At 38.7% G+C, this 24,559-nt stretch overlaps 2 protein-coding genes across 2 annotated transcripts; one reads left to right on the top strand and one right to left on the bottom strand.

The window, feature by feature from the left end:
- Window positions 1-6,159: 6,159 nt before the first annotated feature.
- LOC122866041 (prosaposin) lies at window positions 6,160-13,388 on the top strand. The gene is made up of 10 exons (XM_044175162.1): window positions 6,160-6,319; window positions 6,430-6,488; window positions 7,190-7,264; window positions 10,236-10,364; window positions 10,505-10,618; window positions 10,713-10,793; window positions 10,959-11,142; window positions 12,492-12,550; window positions 12,631-12,690; window positions 12,788-13,388. The coding sequence occupies exons 1-9, from the start codon at window positions 6,268-6,270 to the stop codon at window positions 12,685-12,687; spliced, it is 810 nt and encodes a 269-aa protein (XP_044031097.1). The 5' UTR covers window positions 6,160-6,267; the 3' UTR covers window positions 12,688-12,690; window positions 12,788-13,388.
- Window positions 13,389-14,023: 635 nt separating this feature from the next.
- On the bottom strand, window positions 14,024-23,603 carry mat2aa (methionine adenosyltransferase II, alpha a). Its single transcript, XM_044175161.1, has 9 exons — window positions 23,290-23,603; window positions 20,801-20,878; window positions 19,950-20,072; window positions 19,108-19,220; window positions 18,827-18,970; window positions 17,836-18,054; window positions 17,365-17,547; window positions 16,536-16,669; window positions 14,024-16,422 (listed from the first exon to the last, which is right to left on the bottom strand). The coding sequence occupies exons 1-9, from the start codon at window positions 23,381-23,383 to the stop codon at window positions 16,320-16,322; spliced, it is 1,191 nt and encodes a 396-aa protein (XP_044031096.1). The 5' UTR covers window positions 23,384-23,603; the 3' UTR covers window positions 14,024-16,319.
- Window positions 23,604-24,559: the final 956 nt, after the last annotated feature.

Genomic DNA, 24,559 nt, shown 5'->3' with positions numbered 1-24,559 from the left:
ACGCACAAGTTGGTCAGAGCGCAGTGAAAACCCCACAAATAGACACAGTTGGTTGTCCCCATCAAGCCCACTGACCTCAGTATGCTGAGTTCATTACAGGAGTGGCTAGTAGAAAGAAACTGGATGTCAAATAATTTTCTTGAATTGAACCAGCAACACAAACATACACATACTGCCATCTACTGGGTACCTGTCTGAATACATAAAGCCTTTTGCCAGAAATCTTGACGTCTTGTTTGACTGTAATTTAAGCTTTGAGCAGCACATTACAAAACTTGTACAAATTAGCTTTTATCAACTAAGGAACATTGCCAGAATTCGAGTTATGTTAACTTTTAAAGATACAGAAACTATTTTACATGTTTTTATCTAATCATGCCTGGATTACTGTAACAGCCTTTTTACATGCCTACATAGAAAAAACTGTAGACCGGCTACATACATGACAGAACTCAGCTGCCAGGCTTTTTACACATGGCTTCCAGTACGTTTTAGAATTGATTTTAAGGTTCTTTTAATTACTTACAAGTCACTAAATGGTCTGACTCCTCAGTATAGCTCAGATCGTTTATCCCTGTACAACCCTGCTTGCACCTTGAGATCCTCTGGCAGAGGCCTTTTATGAGCTCTCGACTCTCGGCTGAAGACTCAGGGGGGACAGAACATTTGAAATAAGAGCCTGAGGCTTTGGAACACCCTGCCCAAGGAACTGCGGCAGTGGCTTAATTTAAATCTAAGCTTAAAACATAGTTTTATCGCACCGCCTTCCCTGATTTAATCTGATTCTATTTTTTATTCTTTTTTATCAGATGAAACACATTCTTCACATTCAGAGATGCAAAAGCCACAGTTACACACACACACACACACACACACACACACACACACACACACACACACACACACACACACACACACTAAGGGAAAAGGTCACTTCCTCTTGTTGGTGCAAAGCCACTGAACAAAGACTGAAAATAGTTTCTGTTGCTCACATGACCTTAGAGGTCCTCTTTTCTCTGATCTGTGAAGAGTCCCATCTACCCAAGAACAAAAAGAAAAAAGTATAAAAGTGCAACAACAAAAGGTGTGCGACATAACACCTGTTATAGACATTAATTTGCTATACTTTCATAAACACATTTGTTTATCCTTTGTTCCCTGTATTCTAGTAGAAATTATGTTAATGCATTTAGGTAATAAACATTAAAATCAGCTCAGAAGCATTGAAAAATTACATTAAGCAAGTGCCCTGGTTACTCAGGATAATCACCCCTTTCTGTGAATACTTTGTTCACAACACCGCAGACAAAATTCATTTCGCCAGAAATCAGAGAGGGACGTCTCAAAACCTTGGCACATAAAACCAAAACTATCTGTATGGCTAGATACCACCTGGGATAAATATTTTATATCTGTTGCTTTTTATTCAAGGCGTCTTAAGCCTTCGTCAAAGATGACATGGAGATGACACATCATGGAGCCTCAACCAGATTACTAAGGAAAGCACTGATACTTATAAAACAATCAGTCTCAGAAAAGAAAACGTCTCTGATGGTCCTTTTTACAGATTGATGCAATTTTGCCGTCAAATTTTTATTTGTTATCAATAATATATATAACCTTTATTTAATCAGGTAATCTCATTCAGATTGAGATCTATTTTGTGAGAGAGAGGTAAGGACAGCCAAGAAAAACCAACATAGTCGATAACAAAAATGACATATACATACAAAGAGCAGAACAATAATGGAGCCTAAGTAGCTAATCCACCCCTTTAACCTACAAAAGGATCATGGATGAAAAGCTGTGTGATGACCAGACAGTGTCCAAAATCTGCAAAGGAGAGGTGAAGAACATGCTTCCACTGGCTTCAACCTGATTATTGCTTTCACAGTACGCCAGGTTGGAGTGTTTCCTTGTGTAATATTGCGTTCTGTAGTCTTTTCGTTCTTTCTGTGTATTTCTGATTCTTCTGAGAGGTCCATCCTCAACAAGCAAATGCTTTCAAATGTCTTTTTGTCTGCAAGAGCAATGTCTCTGAGGCTGCTATGAAAATCTGAAAAAAAGTACAACTTGTAGGGAACATTTGAAAAGAACAATATTATCTGTGAAAAGGCCCCAGTTTGATCTCTTTGTGCTTAACTCCCTGTGCTGTTTATGTCTGTCAGTCAGTAGGATGCACATGCTTCTTCTGCCAATTTCTTATCAACACTGTGATGAGCTTGCTGCCTACAGAAAGGACTGACGTGAGTCACACTCATGCAGTGAAGGAACACATGGGCACATGAACAAACATAGTATCTCTTTGTCCTGCACATAGACAGCATTGCCAACTGTGTGGAAGATATGCAAACTCACGTTAGTCTCTATTTTACATCGTGCTCTTCTGCAGACTGCTGTGGTTGATGCGCTGGAGAAGGTTTGTCATATTCTGCCATCTTTTGTCCGATATAAGTGTGAGACCATAGTTGACACTCAGGAGGATGCACATGCTTCTTCTGCCAATTTCCAGCAAGGAACTGCTGGATGGCCTCCTGACCTACTCCACACCAAAGGTCATATGCATTGTTACCTTTTGTAGGTGAGTTGGCACAGTTGCCTCGTGTCACGTGTGCAGGGTGGTAACTAATCTCATAATATCTCAATTATTATTGACTAATTGATCATTTTGTCTATCAATTGTCAGAAAATTGTAAAAAAAAAAAAAAAAAAATCCCCCTCATCGGTGATGTCAGTTCAAAATGCTTGTTTTGTTCAACCAAAAGTCAAAAACCCAAATATATTCAATGTACAGTACAATGAGAGCAAGCAAGTCCTCACATTTGAGAAGCTGGACTCAGCGAATGTTTGACATTTTTGCTTTAAAAATGATTTTACTTATTAGTTGTCAAATAATTTTCTGTGGATCAACTAAGCAATTTATTGACTAATCAGCACTACACGTAGGATCTGCCTGAGAAGGACCCTATGTGATCTGTATAATTATGTTCCTCCTCTTTTCAGGGTGGGACTAAAAATATGAGTCAACCTTGGTGCCCCATGGATGACCCAGATCTTTCAACATCAAACTACAAATATTTGGCTAACTGCTCCACAGATGTGGCAGTCTGCCTTGTAATTCTTTCACAAATTGCTACTGATTTGATGTTACTGCATTTTGTAATTTTGCATTACATCTAGTCTACATTGACTAGAACTTAACGTGACAAAATATTATAGACAAAAAGATGATATGATCTTCAAATGAAAGGAATGGTGAAAACATGACGAATGAAAACATTTATTTTAACAAATAAACCGTTGGCAGTTATTCTGTATGCTTGGTCAGATTTTTTAAATTAGTTCTTACTAACTATGATTCTAAATTTTTACTAACCTCTATTATGTATATGAATTTTTGTGACTTTAAAGATGCTAAAATCTGTGAACTTCTCAGACCATGATTGTATCATCAGGTGTAGGATTTGAGGTGAATTCCTTTATACAAAAAACTTCACATTACTGCCCATGTAAAGATGTGTGTGTAGGTATGTCAATGCTGTTAATCACCACTCGGTCTTTATACCAAACATTGACGGTAGTGAAAGCCAGAATAGGATTACTCTCATGGTTTTCTGAGGATGTGATCAGTTTTACAGCATCTTTCTACTGAGGCCTACTTCTGCCTTCATGTCTTACCATTATTATTTTCACCTAAAAATGTTCTCATTGAGCCATCACTTTAACTGTTGTAATGACGACTGGCATTAAAGAATCTAACCTTAATATTGGGATCACTTAAATCTGCTTTATTCAGCTGAAACAAAACATACTGTAGTAAATGTGAACATACAGCACACCAAGAACAGAACGTTGTTGAACAGTCAATGAAAGGATTTCACAACTGTGTTTGTTTGAAGGGTTTAAAAGAAAGCTCAAAAACATACCAGACTTCTCACTATGAATTGTTGATCAGGGACACTTGGCAACTTCAGGGTAGAAACTGACTTCTAAATTGTTGTAAAAATGATTTCACACAAAGGGAAACAGGGATTACAGGTCTATGACATAACAGGCAAACCAGTTTGGTTGTGGAGGCCCTGCTCATGACAGAGGTAAATCCACACGGAACAAAGTATTGTTCAACAGGTGGAGCAAAGACACAACAAGCAGGTAGAGGTAGTTAGAAATGTCAAAGCGGTTTCTCAGGCTGAACAGGTACAAATAATGAAGCGGTGCATGAGACATGCAAGGTTTGGTTTACCCAGGGATGAAGACAGGGATTACACCAGGCCCCAGAAGCAGCCTCTGAAGGAACTGAATAGAGGCAGTGAGCCTGAAAAGAAAGTTGAAAGTATAGGAATCTATCTGAACTGAACGATGGCAGAGCTCTTGAGGCAGAAATGTGCTCATAACACAGCAAAGGGCTACAGTCAAGAGCAAAATGAAAAATGTAAAAATACGACTGTCAAGTTTACAGAAAATCTGAGGTCTGTGATAGACTATTGACCTGTCAGGGTGCACCATACCTCTCACCCAAGGCATGCTAGGACAGGCACTAGTCTCCTGCAGCTCTGAATAGGATAAATGCTTTAGAAAGGATGAATGGACTCAGATACACAGTAAAACCAGACCTGGAAGGAATGCTATTAGACTGTATCTATAGACTTCCTGCCCTAAAAACCAATGGACATATTTGGGCTTTACTTTGATTAAGGCGTTTTTGACCCAGTAACAAGACTGAGAGTCTACAGTCATGCTAGCGGCTCTGTGAGGCTGCACCTCGGCACAGCGGGCTTTGAGCTAAAAGCTAACATCAGCATGCTACCATGCTCACAATGACAACGTGACAACGCTAACATGCTGTTAAGCAGGTACTGTATAATGTTTACCATGTTCACCATCTTAGTTTAGTGTCTTAGCATGCTAACATTTGCAAATTAGCACTAAACACAAAGTACAGGTGAGGCTGATGGGAATGTCATTAGTTTTGCAGGTATTTGGTCATAAATCAAACTAGTGGACAACGTCAGGAGATCACCAAGGTCATTAGGATAAATCATCTGGGAATAATGAATGTCTCTACAAAATTTTGTTCCAATTGATTTGATAGATAGTGAGATATTTCACTGGATAACTGACAGCTTTCACCTGCTGGTGGTGCTAGAGGAAAAGTCAGATGATCTCCAAAGTAAGTAGAATTCATCCTCTGAAGATCATGAATGTCTGTATAAAGTTTCATGCCAATCCATCAAATAGTTTTTGAGATACTGTATTTCAGTCCGGACCACAGTGGTGGACCAACCATCAACAAACCGACAGGTATTGCCATCCCTAAAAAAATGTTAAAGCCCCTATGTGTAGATTTTTTATGCGTTTATAGCATCTTTCAAATTATTCTGATCGCTAAGGTTTTTGGTTTGTAGAAAAATTAGGCTATCACAGTAAAAACTGGTGCACTCTGTTGCTTTCAGCCCCTTCATCTCAGTGTCCCCAGGTCAGATCTATGGGACAGGAAGGTAGTTGCATGCATTGCTCTATGCCACAAGAGTTGCCAGAGTAATACGGTCATGTCCAAAAAGATGGTAGGGTGATCAGTGGTAACGTCTTAAGATACACTTAATAAAAAAACACTACTTAGACACTACTAGAACAAACTAGAAAAAGGGTTGAAATCCTCAAGACAAAAAAACCTTTAGAAATCAGTCTATGGTGTTGTGAAACTATTATTAGCTTCAGTGTCAGTAGTGTACATATAGTAGGTTATAGTTTTAAATTGTACTAGGAGGGACAATGTGAAGCTGTGCTGCTGTTTTTCACCACAGCAGGGCCAAGGCAACATGGCCTTTTTCACCATTGTCCTGAGATACACTTTCATAGTGCTTTTATAGTGGAGTGGCTGATATACAGACAAAATTGCAAAAGATATGTGAGAATTCACAGTTAGAATGAACCAAACTATAGGATGATGTGACACAATGCAGCCACTGCATACTGTAAAATATAACTACAGTACATCTGTAAACACATCTGAGTCTTTAAAATAAACAATGTCAAGTTCGCACTTTGGTGTGAGGAACTGAATATGAAACATAACTAATATTAGCTTACTGAGGGACAGAGAAAAAAAACGGTTCCTCTATGCATGAGGTTGTTTCCCCCCCCTCAAATCTGGTTGGTGGGAGCTACAGGTGGCAGATTGGCCCTGTCAAATATAAGCTGCACTCACATTTCCCTGTACAGACGTCAAGAGGGAAGACATTTAACTAAAAGCGTGAAAATAACAGGATGGCCTTGCTCAAGATTGCTTTGCTTCTGTTCATTTGTCTTGAAGGCTCTGGTAAGACTATAATTAATTGTAAAAAGATGATGAATTACGAAGTGAAGAGTAAAAATGTGATGAGATATATTACAACGAGGATTATTAATGATGAATATTTCCCCCTGCAGCTCTGACTTCGGCTTTTAATATTGATGGCTTGCAAAATGTTCCAGATGCCCTGAGAGCAGTAAGTTTGATTTTTGATTTCTTGTAACAAAATGATATTTTGCATTCAAAACACAAACAACAAAAAACACACATTTTGATTATGATGTGCAGGTTTACAATATAATGCGTGTGTGTGTTATGTATCCTACTGATTAAGAACTTCCTGAAACACGACTTACCAAACAACAAATCTCGTTTCAAGAAACAAATACATGTAATCACAAAGAAATTCAGGGTTCTCCCATGAATTCCTAGCTATGGTTTATGAAAACATTTTGTACATTGTGTGCTAAAATTGTATATTATAATGCATTTAATATCCTATCTTTGAGGCGTAATGGAGCTACAGGACAATATATTTCAACACCATTGCTCCATTCTTTAAGAGAAACCCTGCAATTATTTAAACTGCACACAATGAAGTGAAAAGCAATGTGACAAATGTACAGCGTTTACTTTTGCAGAGAGAACTAAGATTTGCATTTCTTCAAAATCAGGAAGTCTCTTCAACTTTTCTAATGTTTCAGTTTTGAATCTAGTAGAACGGATGTTGCCACAAATGAGTTTCTTCCTCATGAAATACGCTTAAGATGAACACTAAATATTTTTGACCACAAGAAGGATCGCTTACAAATGTATCTGATGCTCGCAACAACTTGCTTGCACCTGGTATGTGTAAGTGATTCAATCATTTTAAGGCATTCATTTATTTTCAATCAGAATGGGGATGTCTGCCAGGACTGCACCCAAATATTTGAACTCCTTGCTGACCTGTTTTCCAATGCAGACCTCCAGGTGAGTACAATAGTCGACTAAGCAGCAAACACATTCCAGTGGATTAATATTTGTTCACTGATATTATTACTGATACTGTGAATGTCCATATTCATAAGTCAAGATTAAAATCAAGACTGTGCTATCTCGTGGGCTTGCAATGATCTGTGGTTGAATAGATTTAAAAAAAAAACACTTTAAATTCCTGGAATTATTTTCCACCTGTTCTTTTATCAGTCGAAGCCCATTCTTCACATTTAGAGATGCAAATAATTTGTAATCAGTCATGCATACAGTGAAAACACACGCACACAATAAAGGAGAGGTCCCTTTTTGTTTTTTGTGCTAAGCCACTTCCTATTTTCTATGTTTTACGAAAGTTGAAATGAAATTTTCTGATTCTCACCTGACCTCAAAGATCCTCTTTCCTCTGGCAGTGATCTGGTCTGTGTGGAATCCCATCTGAGACCAAAGGCAGAAAGCTGAAATAGATTAAGTTACATGACCTTTAAGAACCATTTTGAGTCACACATCATTATTGAAAGAAATTTCACTACTCACCTTAACCTCTATTTTGGTGAAAACCATAAGTTGGGATTGGATAGCTGTGAATAAAAAAATAAATAATTTCTTCAGTTCTGTGATTATACCAAGTAAGTAAGATTTTATTTATCAGTGTAAACATAAGACCTGTTATCTGTTATGGATAATACATCCCTGTTTTCTAGTATAAATGACATTAATGGTTTGACATAATAAGAGTTATCACCTTAAAAGCATTAAAAAATGAGATTTTAAAGTCTCATAGTTTCAAACCTTGCTGTAAACAAAGTCTTCACAGAGAGGTCCATGGTTTGTAAAAATGTCATTTTGCAATGCTGTGAGCACCACAAATCAGATGCCATTCACCTCCATTTTATTGAGGTGGCAGAAAAAATCTGAGATATCTCAAATTCTCATCACATAAAACTGAAACTACCACATTTGCATGGTTAGATACCACTAGGGGTGCATGGAACTCCAAATTGGCCGATATTAAATAAAGGCATAAATAAGACATAATGGATAATCAGTAGATAATCATATACAAATACATAAAGGAACCAATAAATGGTGAAATAGCTTAATAAATTATCAAAACTAAACTCATTTGTTTTTTATTTTCATTGTAGCAGGATTGTAGAGCATATCTGTGTAATTACAGACATTTCTATTTCAAAATGCCCCTTTAAAAAAGGTCTGTTTTTATTTAAGGTCTGTCTCCATTTACTGCCCCATCGCTCCTCAGCCAATAAAAAGCCCCCAGCCTCTCTTAGCCCGCTCAACAACTGCTACCAAATTTAGCCAGCTAGCTCCTGTTAGCTAGAGCCACAACAATGCCAAAGTAATTAAATAAAAATAATAAAGCTAAAATTAGCTGCTGCTTTAAATAAACACAGACCACAGACACAGCAGTTGTTAGGAGTGGGCGGATCAATACCAAAATATTGATACTACAGATACTACGTCTCGTTTTGAAGATCAATTGTAGCGTCAATAGGATCGATACCAAAAAAGGGATTTGTTTCTCTCTTCTTCATTGTACCCATTTGTATTTCATCAAACAGTAGAACTGTCTGTGCAAACAATGTTTCGTTGTCATGAACACATCTTAGTGCACATACTCTTTGCTTGTCTGCTGCTGTTGTCGTGTTGTGTGCATCAAACAACATATGCACCGCGCTCCCTCACTAGTTTAATCCGACACATAATTGCAGTTATGGCTTAACAAAAGAGGAACATCGTTTGGAGCTACTTCACAGCTGTGAATGAAAATTAAGCAAACTGCGATGTGTGTATCAAACCTGAGTCTCACAGGTGGCAGGTAGAAATTCTACCACTCAGCTAACTTTACAGTAATTGCCAACCTTTGGCAAATCATTTAGTGGTTCATGAAAAGGTATTCAGATTTAGCCTACTGATGATGCATTCAACTCATAAATCATGACACACTGCTCTCCCCTACATGAAAGTACATAAGCCACTTTCAATAATAAAAAGTATCGATGTTGGCAATTCTGGCTCTGTGTTACTTGGTATCGGATCGAAACCAAATTTTGCGGTATCGCACACCCCTAGTAACTGCGTTTCAATCATAGGTCTCAATTCAGGGGCTGCATCCTTCAAAGGACGCGCCCCTCGGCAGCTTTGTGACTAAGTTGTTCCTCAGAGAAAGACACAACTCTGTGAAAACGAAAAAGAGAGTTTTCTCCCTTTTGTTTCTTAGGACCTAACCATAGCTAGCTAGCTAACTGCCAGTTAATGAGCCTGTTAGGAGGCAGGTGATTGACTGAAAGGTGAGGAGGCGGGGACTGGCTCCACTGTCAGGAAAAGTGATGTGACATTAAATAAAAATGAAAACTAATTTAATTTAAATAAGTTAATTATTTAACAATTTATATGTTAATTCATATACGTTTTTGCCTCAAAGATAAAAGCTGAAACTCTTCCTTTAAAGGGTGATTTTGACCGGCCATAATGCAACTGGTTTTGCATTGCACCTCTTGCTCAAAGATGATACAATTGACATTGTTTCCCCACTATCTTATTGCCTCTTTCATGTTATTTAGCCTCTGCATGTCCTTAAAATATATATGTCCATTAAAGCTACAAACTAAGAAAAGATAGCACTGACTCTGAAGGAAAACATTGCCATAATACATTTGATCTTGGCAGGAAATATTGTTGCGGGTGCCCTTTTTTTTCTTTTTCTTTTTTTTTTTACTTACAGATTAACTCAGCATTGGCAAAACAATCTTGTATGTTATCAATAATGGTACTTAAACTGTTCACTCAATCTTCTGAGGGAATAATGTTGCATGTCTCTTAAAATCAATGATCATAGTCTTGGTTTTACTGGTGTTTAGATTCACATAGTGGTCATTACACCAACTCATCCATAATAGATCTATTGTCCTGTGGACCACACACCTGATACAGCGCTCTTTTTCAGAAAAAGATCATGAATGGCATTGAAAATTTGTGTGACCACCTGCCTGGGCCAGCTAGTACTGCCAAACTCTGCAAAGAAGAGGTGGAGAAGATGTTTCCACTGGTCATCAACTTCATTACTGGCATTGTAGTAAGTTGCAGGCTGGATTCATCAGAATAATATCAGGAGTAAAATAATAATGGTGTTCTGTAGTATTTGCTGTCTGTGTGTTTCTGATGCTACTGAGAGGTCTATTCTCAACACATATCGTCCCATCTATTTCTCTGTAGAAACCAGCAGAGGTCTGCAAAATCATTGGGCTCTGTGGCTCCTGTGACAAGCAGGAGAAGATGCTCAGCTATTTTGTCAAGGAGGCCCTTCAGATTGCTGTGACGAGTGAAAATGTCAGTAAAGTACTTTAGAGGGACACACAAAAAAGAATATTATATGTGGAAAGGACCCAGCTTGTGCTTTACTATGTTTGTGTCTGTCAATCAGGTGCAGCCCACAACACAATGCTCCTTTTGCATTTTTCTTGTCAAGACTTTGGAGGACTTGCTGCCTAAAGAAAGGACTGAGGTGAGTCACACTCATGCAGTGGAAGAACACATGTGCACATGAACAAACACAGTATCTCTTTGTCCTGCACACCCACACAGACATACATGCAAGTAGACATGCCTCCACTGCCGACTGTGCAGACGACATGATGCACGCTCACATTTCTCTCTGTTTCTTCGGCAGGGTGCTGTGATCAAGCTGCTGGAGGAGATCTGTCATATTTTGCCCTCCTCCTACCGAGATCAGTGTGAGGCTGTTATTGGCAAGTTTAGCAAGACGGTGCTGGACGCAATCCTAGCCTACGCCACCCCTCAGGCCATCTGTGCTCTCATCCACCTGTGTAAAGGGCAGGAGGCTCCTTATGTAGGTCAGTCTGCCTCTCCTTCGTGTGTGCAGGGCTTCATCTTCAAATTACTTGTTTTGTCCGTCCACTAGTTCAAACCCAAAGCAGACCTTTTTTCACAGCAGATTTTAACTTATCACAGCAGGAAACAGTGTAAACATTCATGATGGCTCTGTTCCATTTAGGTATCCGAGTAGTAAACTGTGCCAGTGGGCAAGCAGGAAAAGCCCCTAAGACCCCCGAACTATCAGAATCAGAATACTTTATTGATCCCCGAGGGGAAACTCTTTTGCTACAGCAGCTCACTATCACGTCAGTGCACACAGGAACAGAAGTACTAAGCAAAAAAAATATATAATACACTATAATACAGGTCAGAAAATAAATTAAGTGGGTATGAGTACAAAATAAAATAAGTGTTAAGTACAAAGTGGGTTTACCGGTTGATGATAATAATACGGTATAAAGTAATGCATGAACTGCCAAGTTAAGTGTAGCTTATTTATAATGAGACGGAGGATATTGCACAGCAGTAATAGAGGTATGAATAAATATCAATATCAATAAATAGGGAATTTTAAACTGAAAAGAGTATATTGCACAGGAGTATTAACACAGAATATTGCACAATTATTATTAAGTATTGCAGAGATGTAATGATCAATGTCCAGTTTAATGACTTAGGGTCATACAGACTAACACTTAGAGGGAGGAGTTGAAGAGTTTGATGGCCACAGGCAGGAATGACTTCCTGTGGTGCTCTGTGGTGCATTTTGGGGGGATGAGTCTTCCGCTGAAGGTGCTCCTTTGTTTGACCAGCACGTCATGGAGCGGGTGGGAGACACTGTCCAAGATGGCATGTAGTTTGGCCAGCATCCTCCTCTCTGACACCACCGCCAGAGAGTCCAGCTCCACCCCCACAATGTCACTGGCCTTACGGATCAGTTTGTTGAGTCTGTTAGCGTCTGCTACCCTCAACCTGCTGCCCCAGCATGCAACAGCATACAGGATAGCACTGGCCACCACAGACTCATAAAACACCTTCAGCATTGTCCGGCAGATGTTGAAGGACCTCAGCATCCTCAGAAAATAAAGGCGGCTCTGGCCGTTCCTGTAAACAGCTTGAGTGTTCTTAGCCCAGTCCAATTTAGTACACCTACATTGAATGCAGCCATTGTTTGTTTTTTGTTACATCTGTTTGACTGTTTGAAATGGCCACTGTGAGAAAGCTCTTCATATAAAACAGAACACATTTCAGTCACATTTTTAGAAGCTGAAATGTCTACTTGATAAAGTATAATTAATCATCAAATAAAACATTTTCTATCAACTAATCAATTATCATTCAAATGTCCCTGTTTTTTCACTCTCAGACCCGTGCACTTTGACAACGTACAGGTGCAGAGACATCAAGACTGCCCTCAAATGCGGAGTAAGTAGATGGCTTGTAAACGTGTTGAGCTTATGAATGCTCAGCAGTGATCACATTTAACCTGTGTCTTCTCTATGCAGACTGTGTTTTACTGTCAGAAATTTGCCTGGAAGCCTCTCAACTACAACACCCTTTAAAATGTAGGTGGAATTTTTATGACAATTTTGTGATAAAGAAGTGATATTAAAAATATAACATACAATATCATATAAAATATCTCCAAATTTCTGTTTTCAGGGTGGGACTAAGAATATGAGTCAATCTAGGTGCCCCCATGGATGACCCAGATCTTTCAACGTCAAACTGCAAATATTTCTCTAACAGCTTAACACCTGTGGCATTCTGCCTGATAGTATTTCTTTCACATAGCCTACTGATTTGATATCTTACTGCATTTTGTGATTTTGCATTGTATATACTGTCTGTATTGAGGGAAGAAAACCAGGACATAGCTTGACAAAACAATATGGACAAAAGGATTATTTGAACTTCAGGAGTAAAAGGAATGTTGAAAAGATATGAAAGCTTGACTCTAGGATCAGAAAGTTGAATGATTAGTATAAAAGGAAGAAAATGTCCCAGTTATTCTGTATACTTGATAGGATTTTTCTATTTTTAACTAAGATTTTTCTTTAGATCTTTGTACTAACTAACCTCTATGCTATATATTAAGTTTTATCTGTTTTGAAGTTTCTTCTTGTAATCTTTCACACACAGATGCTCTCAGGAGAATTATCTGACCAAATATTGTTAAATAAGGTGTGTATATTATGGGCTGTGAAACATCACTAGATCTGGCTTGTCTTTTACAACTAAAGGATCATTTTAAATTTTTTCAGATTCATCTCCTGTATATGAATTTGTCATAGACTGGCCTGCATACACTAATTTGCACTCTGTATTTTGTAGGGAGGCTCTGTTCACAGGTCTAAATCCAAAAGCTGGGGATAGTAGTAAAGTCCAACTTTAGTGGTAATGGTTTCTGAACCTGAACTTTAGTATTTAAGCTTTCAAAGCAAAGTGAGCCCAATATGTTTTTATAGTGTAAGGAGTGTACAGCTATGTTGCTGTTGTTGATTAGCAGTTGTTTTTTACAACACACACAGTAGTAGAATGAAAGCCAGAACAGAAACTACTCTCATGGTTTTGTGTCACTGAATTTATATTCTGCCATAGGAAGCATTTATCTTTACAGCCTCTTTATACTTCTGCCTTCATGTTTTACCATTTTTATTTTCATTAGTTCTAGTAAGAACCTCCATATACAAATGCTCATTTCAACTAATTATTAAGGGTTGTAACATAAAGTATGGATGGATTCAATCTACAGTGTGACCTTAACATGGAATCACATAAATCTGCTATATGATACAAAATAAATAGCCAAAAGCACAGCCCATGAGCACAAGCAAGAATGCAGTTTATTTGAAGGGTTTAAAAGAGAAACTCAACAACAAATCAGACTCTTCAGTATGAATTTTTGAAGAGGGTTTTGTTTATTTTGGTATAAGATGGCGGGACAGGGTCAGTGGGGAAGGAGTCAGATATTTTGGGGCAGGGGATAGGGGCATTGCAGAAAATGAGAAAAGGCACTTTTACACATTCAGCAACCACACTGAGAGACTCCCTTCCAACCATTTAAAAAATTATTTAACAGAAAAAAAATGCTCCTCAACATCCCCCTCAGGAGACTATGTAAACAGGCTGGTTTCTCTGTACAACACCAACCAATCATTTGTCTCGTCTGTGGATGAGCTAAAGGATGCAAACATATTGTAAAAAAAAAATATATATATAAATAAATAAAATAAATATATTTGGGGAGGTTGAGTCATTTCACTGGATGATCACATAGGCACAGATTAATCTCTATGGCTCCTACCAAGAAACCACAAGGTGATGCCAGAGGAGCCCCAACTAAAGATATCTGTGTTATCAGAGTTGGAAAAAAAAAAAAATCCTAATTTCAGTATTATATATGGGGACACAGTGCCACCTAGCTAGCAGACCAGGCACCGACTGTGGTGATTTTAAAAAGGTGAATACCAACCTCACTCAGGTGTACAGCTGGCTTAGCCTTAACTCTGCAACTATATTGTGAGGATACAGGTCCAGGAGTAAAGTCAAAGAGAAGGGTAACTAACTGGGGAAGCATTCAAAGGCATATACTGTGGTTTTAAATCTGGCTAGGGTCTCTGGCACACATCCTTCCTTAATCTATCTGCATTCCCTGCAAGTAAACTCTGTAAAACAGTCTAAAAAGAACAAGGAGAGGGACAACCTTGACAAACCCGGGTTGTTTCAAGTGTACAACTCAGGAAAAAGCAGACTTGTGCCATCCATGGCCCATGGGGAATGGTGTAAAGAATACATTTTTAGAAAAGAAAAAAGAAAAGAAAAAAGGTTCAGCTACAAGCTCAACAGTCATTTTGGAACTACTGTACATGTAACATTGAAAACAGAAGCCTTTTCCACTGCTGGTAACACGAAGAACCAATGTGCTGCACAATTTCAGTGAAAGACTCAAAATCCACAAGTATTAAGTAACCTATCTGATCCCACGCCCTCATTTGTACAAAACTAACTCTGCTGAGAAGACGAGAGCAGTAATGCCATGTCTTACATTCACTAAGCTGACTGTGACCGCCTCTTATCTCTTTGTCTTGGTCTGTCTGTGGCTCTGCTCTTCCATGCCAATTTTGACATTGTGTGCAAGTGAGACTGAAAGTGTAAGGACTCAGTGAAACTGAGTGGAAAACAGTTTTTAGATACAAAAACTTGTGGTACACATATTCAGTTGTCCTTCCTTGCTGATCAAACTGTTCGGTCCCACAATTTTGCCAGTCTATAAAATATTTCAAGTACGGTGTTGCCGTGGGATAAAGGAAGCCCCTGCCCAGAGGCGACTAAGCTGGGTTTCTCTGTAGCTACACCCAGAGTCAGTCTCGGGAAGGAGGGAGTACTGTGTCTTGCCTTTATCTTGGTCAGTAGAACATTAACACATTTAACATCATTTGGAACATTCACATGACATTAAAATCAACAAAATAAATTACAATAATGAAGGGATTTCATGGTGCAGCCCAACATAACCACAAAGTCATTAGCAGCTTCTGACTTCTCTGTAAAACGTCAGAAAAAAAAATGGCCTGAAGGGACAGCTCAAATAAGAAAATTTGCAGATTTTATATGTCACTCAACAAGGGTTTGACCCTATTTATGCCATCAAAATTTCAAAAACGAGTGAGGACTGCGAGGGGAAGAGAGCTGATGTTTTTGCAACACTAAACCATTGATCACTTCTAAATCTAAACTGCAGTGAGATTTTGAATTTAAAAGCTGAGGAATACCAGACATTTCTCACGAAAACACCATCCTTACTGGTAAATACCCATGTGGTCCATTTGGAAATCAGCTATAAATATGGTTTAAATATATATTGTCAATAATACTTAACAGATTTGCAGAGATACAAGTTATTTAACAAAGATGAATAAAAGCTGGCAGCACTGCTCAAATCTGTATGCACAATTTCTCCAGCATGTCTGTTCAATTTAATATTGTGGCATCTGAAATACTATTGTTCACTCTTTGAGATGTGTACAATGCTAACAGGTGGAGAAAGGGCATCTTTTCATGTAGTAGAGGCTGTGGTGATGTGCTTGTGTGTGTGAGGAGGAAGAGGGTGGAGGAGGAGGAGGGAGGGAGGTAGACAAACACACAGGTTTATCTGTGATACACCCATGGCCTGTGGGGAGATTAGAGGTGTTCAGTATTTCAGCTTCCTGGGCACCTCCCATGAAAAGACGTCACGACCAAAGTGACCGTAAGCAGCTGTGCTCTGGTAGATGGGCTTCTTCAGGTCAAGATCCCTGAGATAGAAATAAAATGATAATTTAGAGAAACCTGAAGTATGTGTAAAAAATAAAAACTGATAAACTGCATGTTTGCTAGCTAAAATCTGAAATTAGACACCACAGAATACCTCACGATGACTCCTGGACGGAGGTCAAAGTTGTTCTTCACAATGTCCAGCAACTCCTTCTCGCTCTTCTGGGAGGTCCCATAGTGGAAGATGGAGACAGAGAGTGGATGGGCAACTCCAATAGCATAGGATACCTAAAACATTTAGGAGACATTTTAAAAAAATAGACAGCACTCTACACATACTGCACCAAGTTTTTTCAATATTGAAAATGTTTTGAATTTTTCAGTTTTTTTTTAATTTGCATCTAAATTAATTTCTAAACAAAACAAGTACTAGCATGTGATCTGTAAGTTTGCCATTCCTACACTTCAATTCTGTGGCAACTAAATATTAGCTTATATCAGCAAATACATTGGTATCAGTGTATATGGCGGCAGTAAGGAAGTAACGAGAAATGTCAGTACAGAAAAGGCAAAGATATGCTCAAAGTCATTTAGAAACAAGTGTCTCTGTTACATAGTTTGTCCACATGCTGTAAGAGCACTGAGAACAATGTCCCACCTATTACATATCTTAGTAATTATTCTTTAATAACCCAATTTAAGGCATTCTTATCATGTTTGTTAAGTTGTGTTTATGTAAAAAAAAAAATAAGAAAAAAGTATACAGTATATTACATTTGTGTGCTTGAAACTAGTTTTCAGAGCAGAAATTTTAAATATGAAAACATTCACAAAAACTTGACTATGAAGCTGATCACAGTTGCTGCTCTCTGCGAGTAGGAAGCTACCAACCTTCATGCCTACAGGTGGTTGAGTCTTTGATATTCTAATATATAGATTTTGGGCAAGTATCACTTTAACACTGCGCTGTACTGTACACTCACCTGGACCATCACACGCTTGCAGAGCCCAGCTTTCACTAGAGATTTGGCCACCCAGCGGGCAGCATAAGCAGCAGAGCGATCTACCTTTGTGTAGTCTTTCCCAGAAAAAGCTCCGCCTCCATGGGCACCCCAACCCCCGTAAGTATCGACAATGATCTTACGCCCAGTCAGACCAGCATCACCCTGTGGGAAGGAACACAGGACTTTGAGGTTTATGTACATTTAAGACAAATACATTTTGCATGAGTTTCATTTAGCATGCTTGTTCCATTTGGCTGAAGCATTTAAGAACAGCTAGTTTTTCTTGTGGGAAAATACCATAATTTAGCTACAAGATCTCAAGACTCAATGCAAATTTCTTATATGGATCTGTTAACAAATGTGAGTTGAAATTTTTATTCTCTTGGTGTGACTATACGTTGTGCAGGAGAACTAAAGAGGTACAGATTTTAAAAGACGTTCTTGTCTCACCTGTGGTCCGCCAATCACAAAGCGGCCACTGGGCTGCAGGTGGTATATGGTTTCATTATCGAGGTACCCACTGGGGATCACTGCTTTCACCACCTGCTCCTTCAGACAATGGCGCATCTCGTCCAAACTTATACCCTCATCGTGCTGCACAGAGACCACAACTGTGTGGACACGCAACGGTACCATCGCACCTCGATCCTGCTTGTACTGAACAGTCACCTGGGGGGGGGGTGCAATTAAGAATAAATATCAAATGCATGCAAAACAGCTTGTAGAAAAACACTTGTCTTAAGTAATGTAAATATATATTTGTAAATGATGTGTAGTTTTTCCTAAAGTGATTCTAAAATGCCTCCAAGCGTTAGAGCTGTATCATATTTGATGTGAGGATGTCATTGCCTCGCTAATGTTAACTTCAATTACTCCAGGATTCATTTAAACTCATTATTTCCCATCAGAAGAGTCCTAAGAGTGCCATTAATGATAATATGCTGCAAGACAGGAAAAACGTATTGCTTCTTAAGCAAAAATGTCTGATGAATGCAAGCAAACACTCAGTTGTTTGAGCTTCTCAAATGTAAGGATTTGCTGTTTTCTCTGTTTTATATATATCATTTTAAGTTGAATAGCTTAGGTTTTTGGACTTTAAGTCAGACAAAACAAGACATGTATCTAAAGACATCACTCTGGGCTCTGAGAACTTGTAATTGGCATTTTTTATATTTTATAGCCTTTAATATAGCAATTAACTTAAGAATACTAACAGATCAACTGATCATGAAGATAATCGTTGATGCAGCTCTCATCTACAGTAGCAGCAGTATGTCTCTGCATGCCGTCTTTAAAAACGCATATTTGGAAAGAAAACGCATTCAAATCAAGTATTCCTGGAGGTTAAAAAAAAAACAAAACAAACTGCAATACATTGTTTTATTTTACAAGTAATGCAGATGGAGTGTGTGGAAGTGGAGGCGCTGTTTCCTCATCTAACCTGAGTTTTGGAATCGGGTCGGAGCCACGGCAGCATTCCATTTCGGCGTAACTCAGCCATCTTGGCATTGAGCTTATGAGCCAGGATAATAGTGAGGGGCATACACTCCTCAGTCTCATCAGTGGCATATCCAAACATCACACCCTACGAGGGGTGCAGACACAAATCACAGCATGAACAGAGGTCAGGATAACATCATAAACTTCGTTACCACCACATTTCTGGCTCTAGTTACCCAGCTGTGGATCAAACACAAAACATAAATGTATGACCCCTCCGACCTGGTCACCGGCTCCCACGTCCTCCTCTTTTCGATCCAGGTGAACACCCTGCGCAATGTCAGGGGACTGCTGCTCCAAAGCCACCAGTACATTGCAGGTCTTATAGTCAAAGCCTGTAGAACAAGACAACTGAGCCTCAGTAAATGGTTTCAACTGTCAATCCTCACCATGGCTCTCCCATCAAATATGTACTTTAATTTAAAGACTCTTTGGAAGTTTTACATGTCAACCAAATCTCAGCTCATGTGAACAAACTATATGAAGCAGGTCTGTGTAGATTTGTCTCATTCACAATTGTGTAATGTCAGCTGGACATGAAAATATCCACTCGATTGTGGTTAAATAGTTGAAGGTATTTCCTCATTATGCCAAGGTGGATTCATTATAACAGTTATGTAAGAAGCTGACAGGTAAGTCACAAATCCTTCTGGTTCAGCCTGTAGAGACAGGAGTCAGAACATCATTTGGGAAAGGTACATAACTTTCGGCACCTCCTAAATAAGTAGTCTAACCGGTTCAGCTACTTAGGCTGTCGGAACTCACTGCTCACTATGCTAAACACTAGGGAAATCAAAAAACAACTTCAGACGCTACTCAGGTCATTACTTAGACCCTAAAGTCTTGTAAATGTACCATTTTTCAGTCTTCACAGTGCATAATGATAGTTAGCTCTTGGTTATTGACTATCGATTATCGATCACTGCTTTTTACAATGCATTGTATACTGCCACTACTACTTTGGATGGACTCCACAGTCTGAAGTTTGTACGTAAGAAAGAAGCTTTAATGGCATGAATTGCAAACTGAACTACACTCAAAGCTACCAACTTTCATCACTGTACCTTTGGAGGAGTCGTCATAGCCTATGTGTTTGATTGCGTCCCTGACAACCTTCTGGTAGTCAACGTTGGCCCTGGAGGTGATCTCCCCCGCCAGCAGGATCATCCCCGTCTTAGCAACAGTCTCTGAGGACACAGTGACATGCAGTGTGAGGGATGAGAGTAACACTAAGTATAAATCGATCATTAAGAACAAGGAGGTGAAAGGGAATTGAGAACACAGGCTGCCATACTGAAGCAGTTTAAGTAACATGCTGACAATTCTGAAGTTTGTGTTTTAAATAATTTTACTTCTTAATTTTTAAATGTAAAGATATGTCGATCATGTATAATGTTAAACTTTTTGTTACCAGCTAGGGCTGCAACTAATGATTATTTTCATTATTGATTAATTTGTCGACTTTCTCAATTAAATGATTAATCATTAAAACATCCGAAAACAGGGGAAAATGTCTACCACAACATCCTACAGCACAAAGGCGACATCATTAAATTGTGACCACAGTCTAAAACCCCAAAATATTCAGTTTACTATGATGTTACACCAAGAAGAGCAGCAAATTCTCACATTTAAGAAGCTGGAACCATCAAATTAATCAATTATCAAAGTAGCTGAATTTTAGATCCTGATTTAGGCCAGGGGCTCCTTAATTCCTGGTACAATTTGGTTGAAATTGGGCTATACCTCACAGGAACCATAAGATACATCAGAAAACATTTTTCAATAGAGGAAATAAAAAAATTTAATAATTAACATGATTGGGTGGACCTCACCTCTGTTTTGCATCATGCCTCAGCTTACTCAGTAAACGACAACCTCTACAGTCGGCGTGCTTTGCTGTCTAAAGACTTACCACATGCTACTTTGGCATCAGGGTCTTGTCTGAGGTGTGCATCCAACACGGCATCACTGATTTGGTCACAAATCTTATCTGTGGAGTAACATATGAGTATTTTTCAGAACTCATGTCAACACACATTAAAACACTTCATGGCAATGCATCAGTTTTGCTTGTTGGTAAATATGCACACAATGCAGAAGACCTATTATGTGTTGTTACACTATATAATTAAATTTGGCAAATAGATTAACCACCAAGCTGAGCTTCACTCCACTCTACTAAAAATACAAACATTTAGAATTGGTTTACACTCTTGGCTATTGAGGTGTTAAGTCAGTGCAGGGAGAGGTTAAACAATTCTTAAAACTCATTTGTTAAGTCAAATCCTGCTTGTTTTACTGGAGGTACTCTAGTTTTTCCATCAACTGGAGTGTAAATTCTTTCCATGCAAGACAGATGAGAACATATTGGTGTTAGATTTATTCCACTCCAGCACCAATGGCATATTTATCCTGGTCAGATGTGTAGAACATGTTCATGCTTACTAAACAGAGCAGTGTTTTTAATCACAGGTGTTTTAAAAACACACATTTCTACTGTGACACTGAACTTACATCTGTTACTGATACAGCTATGAGAACTGGTTTAACAACAGTCTAAATGCATCCAAAGAATGCCAAGGGACAGAAAAACCGGCTGACAGTAGCATATAACAGCTGTCACAAAGAAGGTGATGTGTTAAAATTCTGTGAATGCAAACTAAACACATCCACAGGAAAAACTTTCCAGAAATTAATAACTTCTAGAAGTGATCATTTACAATATAGTCACTGGTGATTCTTTAGTTAGTTAGGGTTTAACAGACGACAGAAGTTGGTCTAAATTAGGAGTTCTGTCCTGTTTTCTGACACCTATTGCAGTCTTGAAACGTCTTGATTCTGAAAACAGTGTCCAGATGACTACGACTGAAACCTTTTCTACGATAGAACACTCCTGGACGAATGAGGGACTACACCGTCTTATTCCAGATATTTAGTTTACCCTCCGTAAATGCATAGTGTAGGAACACTTTGAAGCACATCATTAGGAGATCTCTGTGGGCGCTTCTAGTGTCCTATGTGGATATGACTATGTTACACCCACAGTTGTGCGGCAGCCCCTGCAGAACCTATATTTAGGACTGTTGGTAAGCCTATTATCTGTTGCAATGGAGCTGCCCCCACCTGTCTCAATGTAAAGACTGGAAAATGAAGTGTATTGTATGACCCACTGTTGAAAAGTTCTGCAATTAAAACATTATACAGATGTACGCCCAGTTGGCTGTTTATTAGGTACGCCTAGCTAAAATTGACGCAGTTTAATACAACGGCCCTGCAATAAATCGTACCTTCGTGAAGGTTATAATGTTCAGTTTTTATTGAAACGGTTTTAGATATTTTGAGGTGTTTATGGACATCATAGACCTTCACTAACATAACAGCGCAGCACCACAAACTACAGCCTCAAAAAAGACCATATGGCTGAATCAAAGCTCACACAGGTAGGATTTATTGCTGGGTTGTTGTCTTATTAGACTGCATTAGTTTTTGGCAAGGTTGACCTAATAAACTGGCAGTTTAAATTACAGATTATTGGTACTTTCTATATTAAAGTGTAGTTTTTAAGCTAAAAATGTGTTACACTATAACTCTGGACATCAAGAAACTGGGACTTTTAATTGTACATTAACGAACTAAGAGGCGTACTGATCACTTATGAACAGACTTGGTTCACTTTTCAAATGAGGACCGTTAACACGGTTTTGACTGTAGCCACTGTCTGCAGCTTAACGTTGATACAGACGGCATTAAAGCAATCTCATATATGTGTATATACAGCCTATGGGTATACCATAGTAAATGAGAGATACTTTTTTCTCTCTGAACAGACAACATGCCCGCTGCTCCTGCACGTGTCACATGAAGTTAGGCGATAATGTAATGATGCAACGCTGTATCGTAGCTAGCTATCCTGTCTAACTAAAGAGTAAAAACAAAATACATTTACGTTAGCAGTGTTTATGGCTCTGCACTGTTAGCTTTTGTCGACAAAAAACCCACCTCACGCTGTAAATTCACGTAAGAAACCAGTGTGGAGTTACAGTCACCAACAGCCCGAACTAACGTGATGTTAGCAGCTAGCCGCCGTGTTGTTAGCATGCAGCCGCAACTTAACTCCAAAAACAGTATCACCCCAGCTCGTAAACAGTATGTTGTTCTTTTGGGGATGTGGATTGTCTGGATTTCATGTAGCTAGGTCACTTTTACACTTTTAAACTGTGTTGACAGAGGTACAGAGGGGATGAACAGGGCACTTAGTGGAGAGAGACCAGCTGACAGACAACAACAAGCTGAGCTAACAGTAACCTGCTACATGATGCTGTTTGAGAGGCTAACAGGCTAATTATTATAGTCAAAAGGGGAAACTACCTCACAGAAAGGCAGTTATAAATTAAAACTCACCGGGGTGTCCTTCTCCGACTGATTCAGAAGTGAAGAGGAAACAGTCTTCATCAATGAGCGAGTTGTTATGGAAACCGTTCTGTTGGCCGTTCATTTTTACCAATAAACACACTGTTAGCTAACAAGCTAGCTGTTCAGATACCGAGATACTGCTTATAGGGTGTAGAAGCCGGACAGGTCTCCTGCTCACACAGACAGACAGACAGACAGACAGACAGACAGACAGACAGACAGACGAAGTGACCACACTGCTTCAGGTTTCGGCTCACCGGGTGAACTTCAGAGTGGATTGGACAGCTGTATTATTTAAATAACTTCTTCAGACCCTTCAAGTCATTTCTGTGCAGCCAATGCTGTTGTTGAGCACAGACCATGTGGTGCAAATGGGCGTGCTCTAATCGAGACAAAAAAATGTCCCTGGGGTACAGTCTGTGGGTTAAATAATTTAACAAAAATTCAGGTGACCAATTTAACAGCTGCTGTATATTTCATTGGAAAGTGGTTGTCAACCTTTTTTCGCTTGTGAGCCCTTAAAATGAAATAATGTGTACTTGTGACTCCTCATCACAGGTTATGGCCTTAAATATTTCCTTCTAGGATTTGTCTCAATTTAGGGACATTTAGAGTCTGTAAACGGTGAAAGAATCAAGTATTTCACATAATGTAAGATTCTTTAGAGGCATGAAACAGTCAAAGTATCAAGTATTTTACTTATTTGAGTAGGCTAATTGATAGGAGCCTGAAGGCAAGGCAGCTGTATTTATCTTCCACATTTCAAACACAGAGGCAATTCAAAATGCTTTACATAGGCAAAAACAGAAAGGTAGAACAAAATTATTTAAACATTATATAAAATGAAATAAAATACAAATAGATCAGAAATACAGTTACAGTGCAGTAACAAGTTGTAAAATTGGATTTTAGGTATTTTTAGAGGCCAGAAGAGTTGAAAGTAAACAGTATTTCACAAAGTTTAAGATCTATCTAGTATTTCATTACTTGAATGATTTTTTTAGGCCTGAAAATGTGAAAGTATCAAGTATTTTAATTATTTTAAGGATTTTAAAAGGCCTGAAGAGGTAAAAGTATCAAGTATTTAGCCTATTTGAAGGATTTTAGAGGCCTGAAGAGGTGAGAGTATCCAGTATTTCACACAAAAAGCGGAAAATTAAGAAAAGATAAACAATTTGTTCTGTAAAACTTTTTTTCTTTATCCCTCTAATCGTCTGGTCAAATTTACCTCTGGTACCAACCCCCAGTTTGGGAGCCA

This window comes from Siniperca chuatsi, linkage group LG18 (genome assembly GCF_020085105.1).
Source record: "Siniperca chuatsi isolate FFG_IHB_CAS linkage group LG18, ASM2008510v1, whole genome shotgun sequence".
Classification (NCBI taxonomy): Eukaryota; Metazoa; Chordata; class Actinopteri; order Centrarchiformes; family Sinipercidae; genus Siniperca; species Siniperca chuatsi.
The sequence above is the reverse complement of the archived record's forward strand: the minus strand, read 5'-3'. Positions and strand labels throughout refer to the sequence as shown.

Excerpts from the sequence above, each read along its gene's own strand:
- LOC122866041 (XM_044175162.1), top strand. The coding sequence starts at position 6,268 with ATGGCCTTGCTCAAGATTGCTTTGCTTCTGTTCATTTGTCTTGAAGGC. Across the intron at positions 6,320-6,429 it reads CATTTGTCTTGAAGGCTCTG|CTCTGACTTCGGCTTTTAAT; the intron begins GTAAGACTATAA and ends TTCCCCCTGCAG. Across the intron at positions 10,619-10,712 it reads TTGCTGTGACGAGTGAAAAT|GTGCAGCCCACAACACAATG; the intron begins GTCAGTAAAGTA and ends TCTGTCAATCAG.
- mat2aa (XM_044175161.1), bottom strand. The coding sequence starts at position 23,383 with ATGAACGGCCAACAGAACGGTTTCCATAACAACTCGCTCATTGATGAA. Across the intron at positions 20,073-20,800 it reads TGATGCCAAAGTAGCATGTG|AGACTGTTGCTAAGACGGGG; the intron begins GTAAGTCTTTAG and ends CTGTGTCCTCAG. Across the intron at positions 16,670-17,364 it reads GCAAGCGTGTGATGGTCCAG|GTATCCTATGCTATTGGAGT; the intron begins GTGAGTGTACAG and ends TAAATGTTTTAG.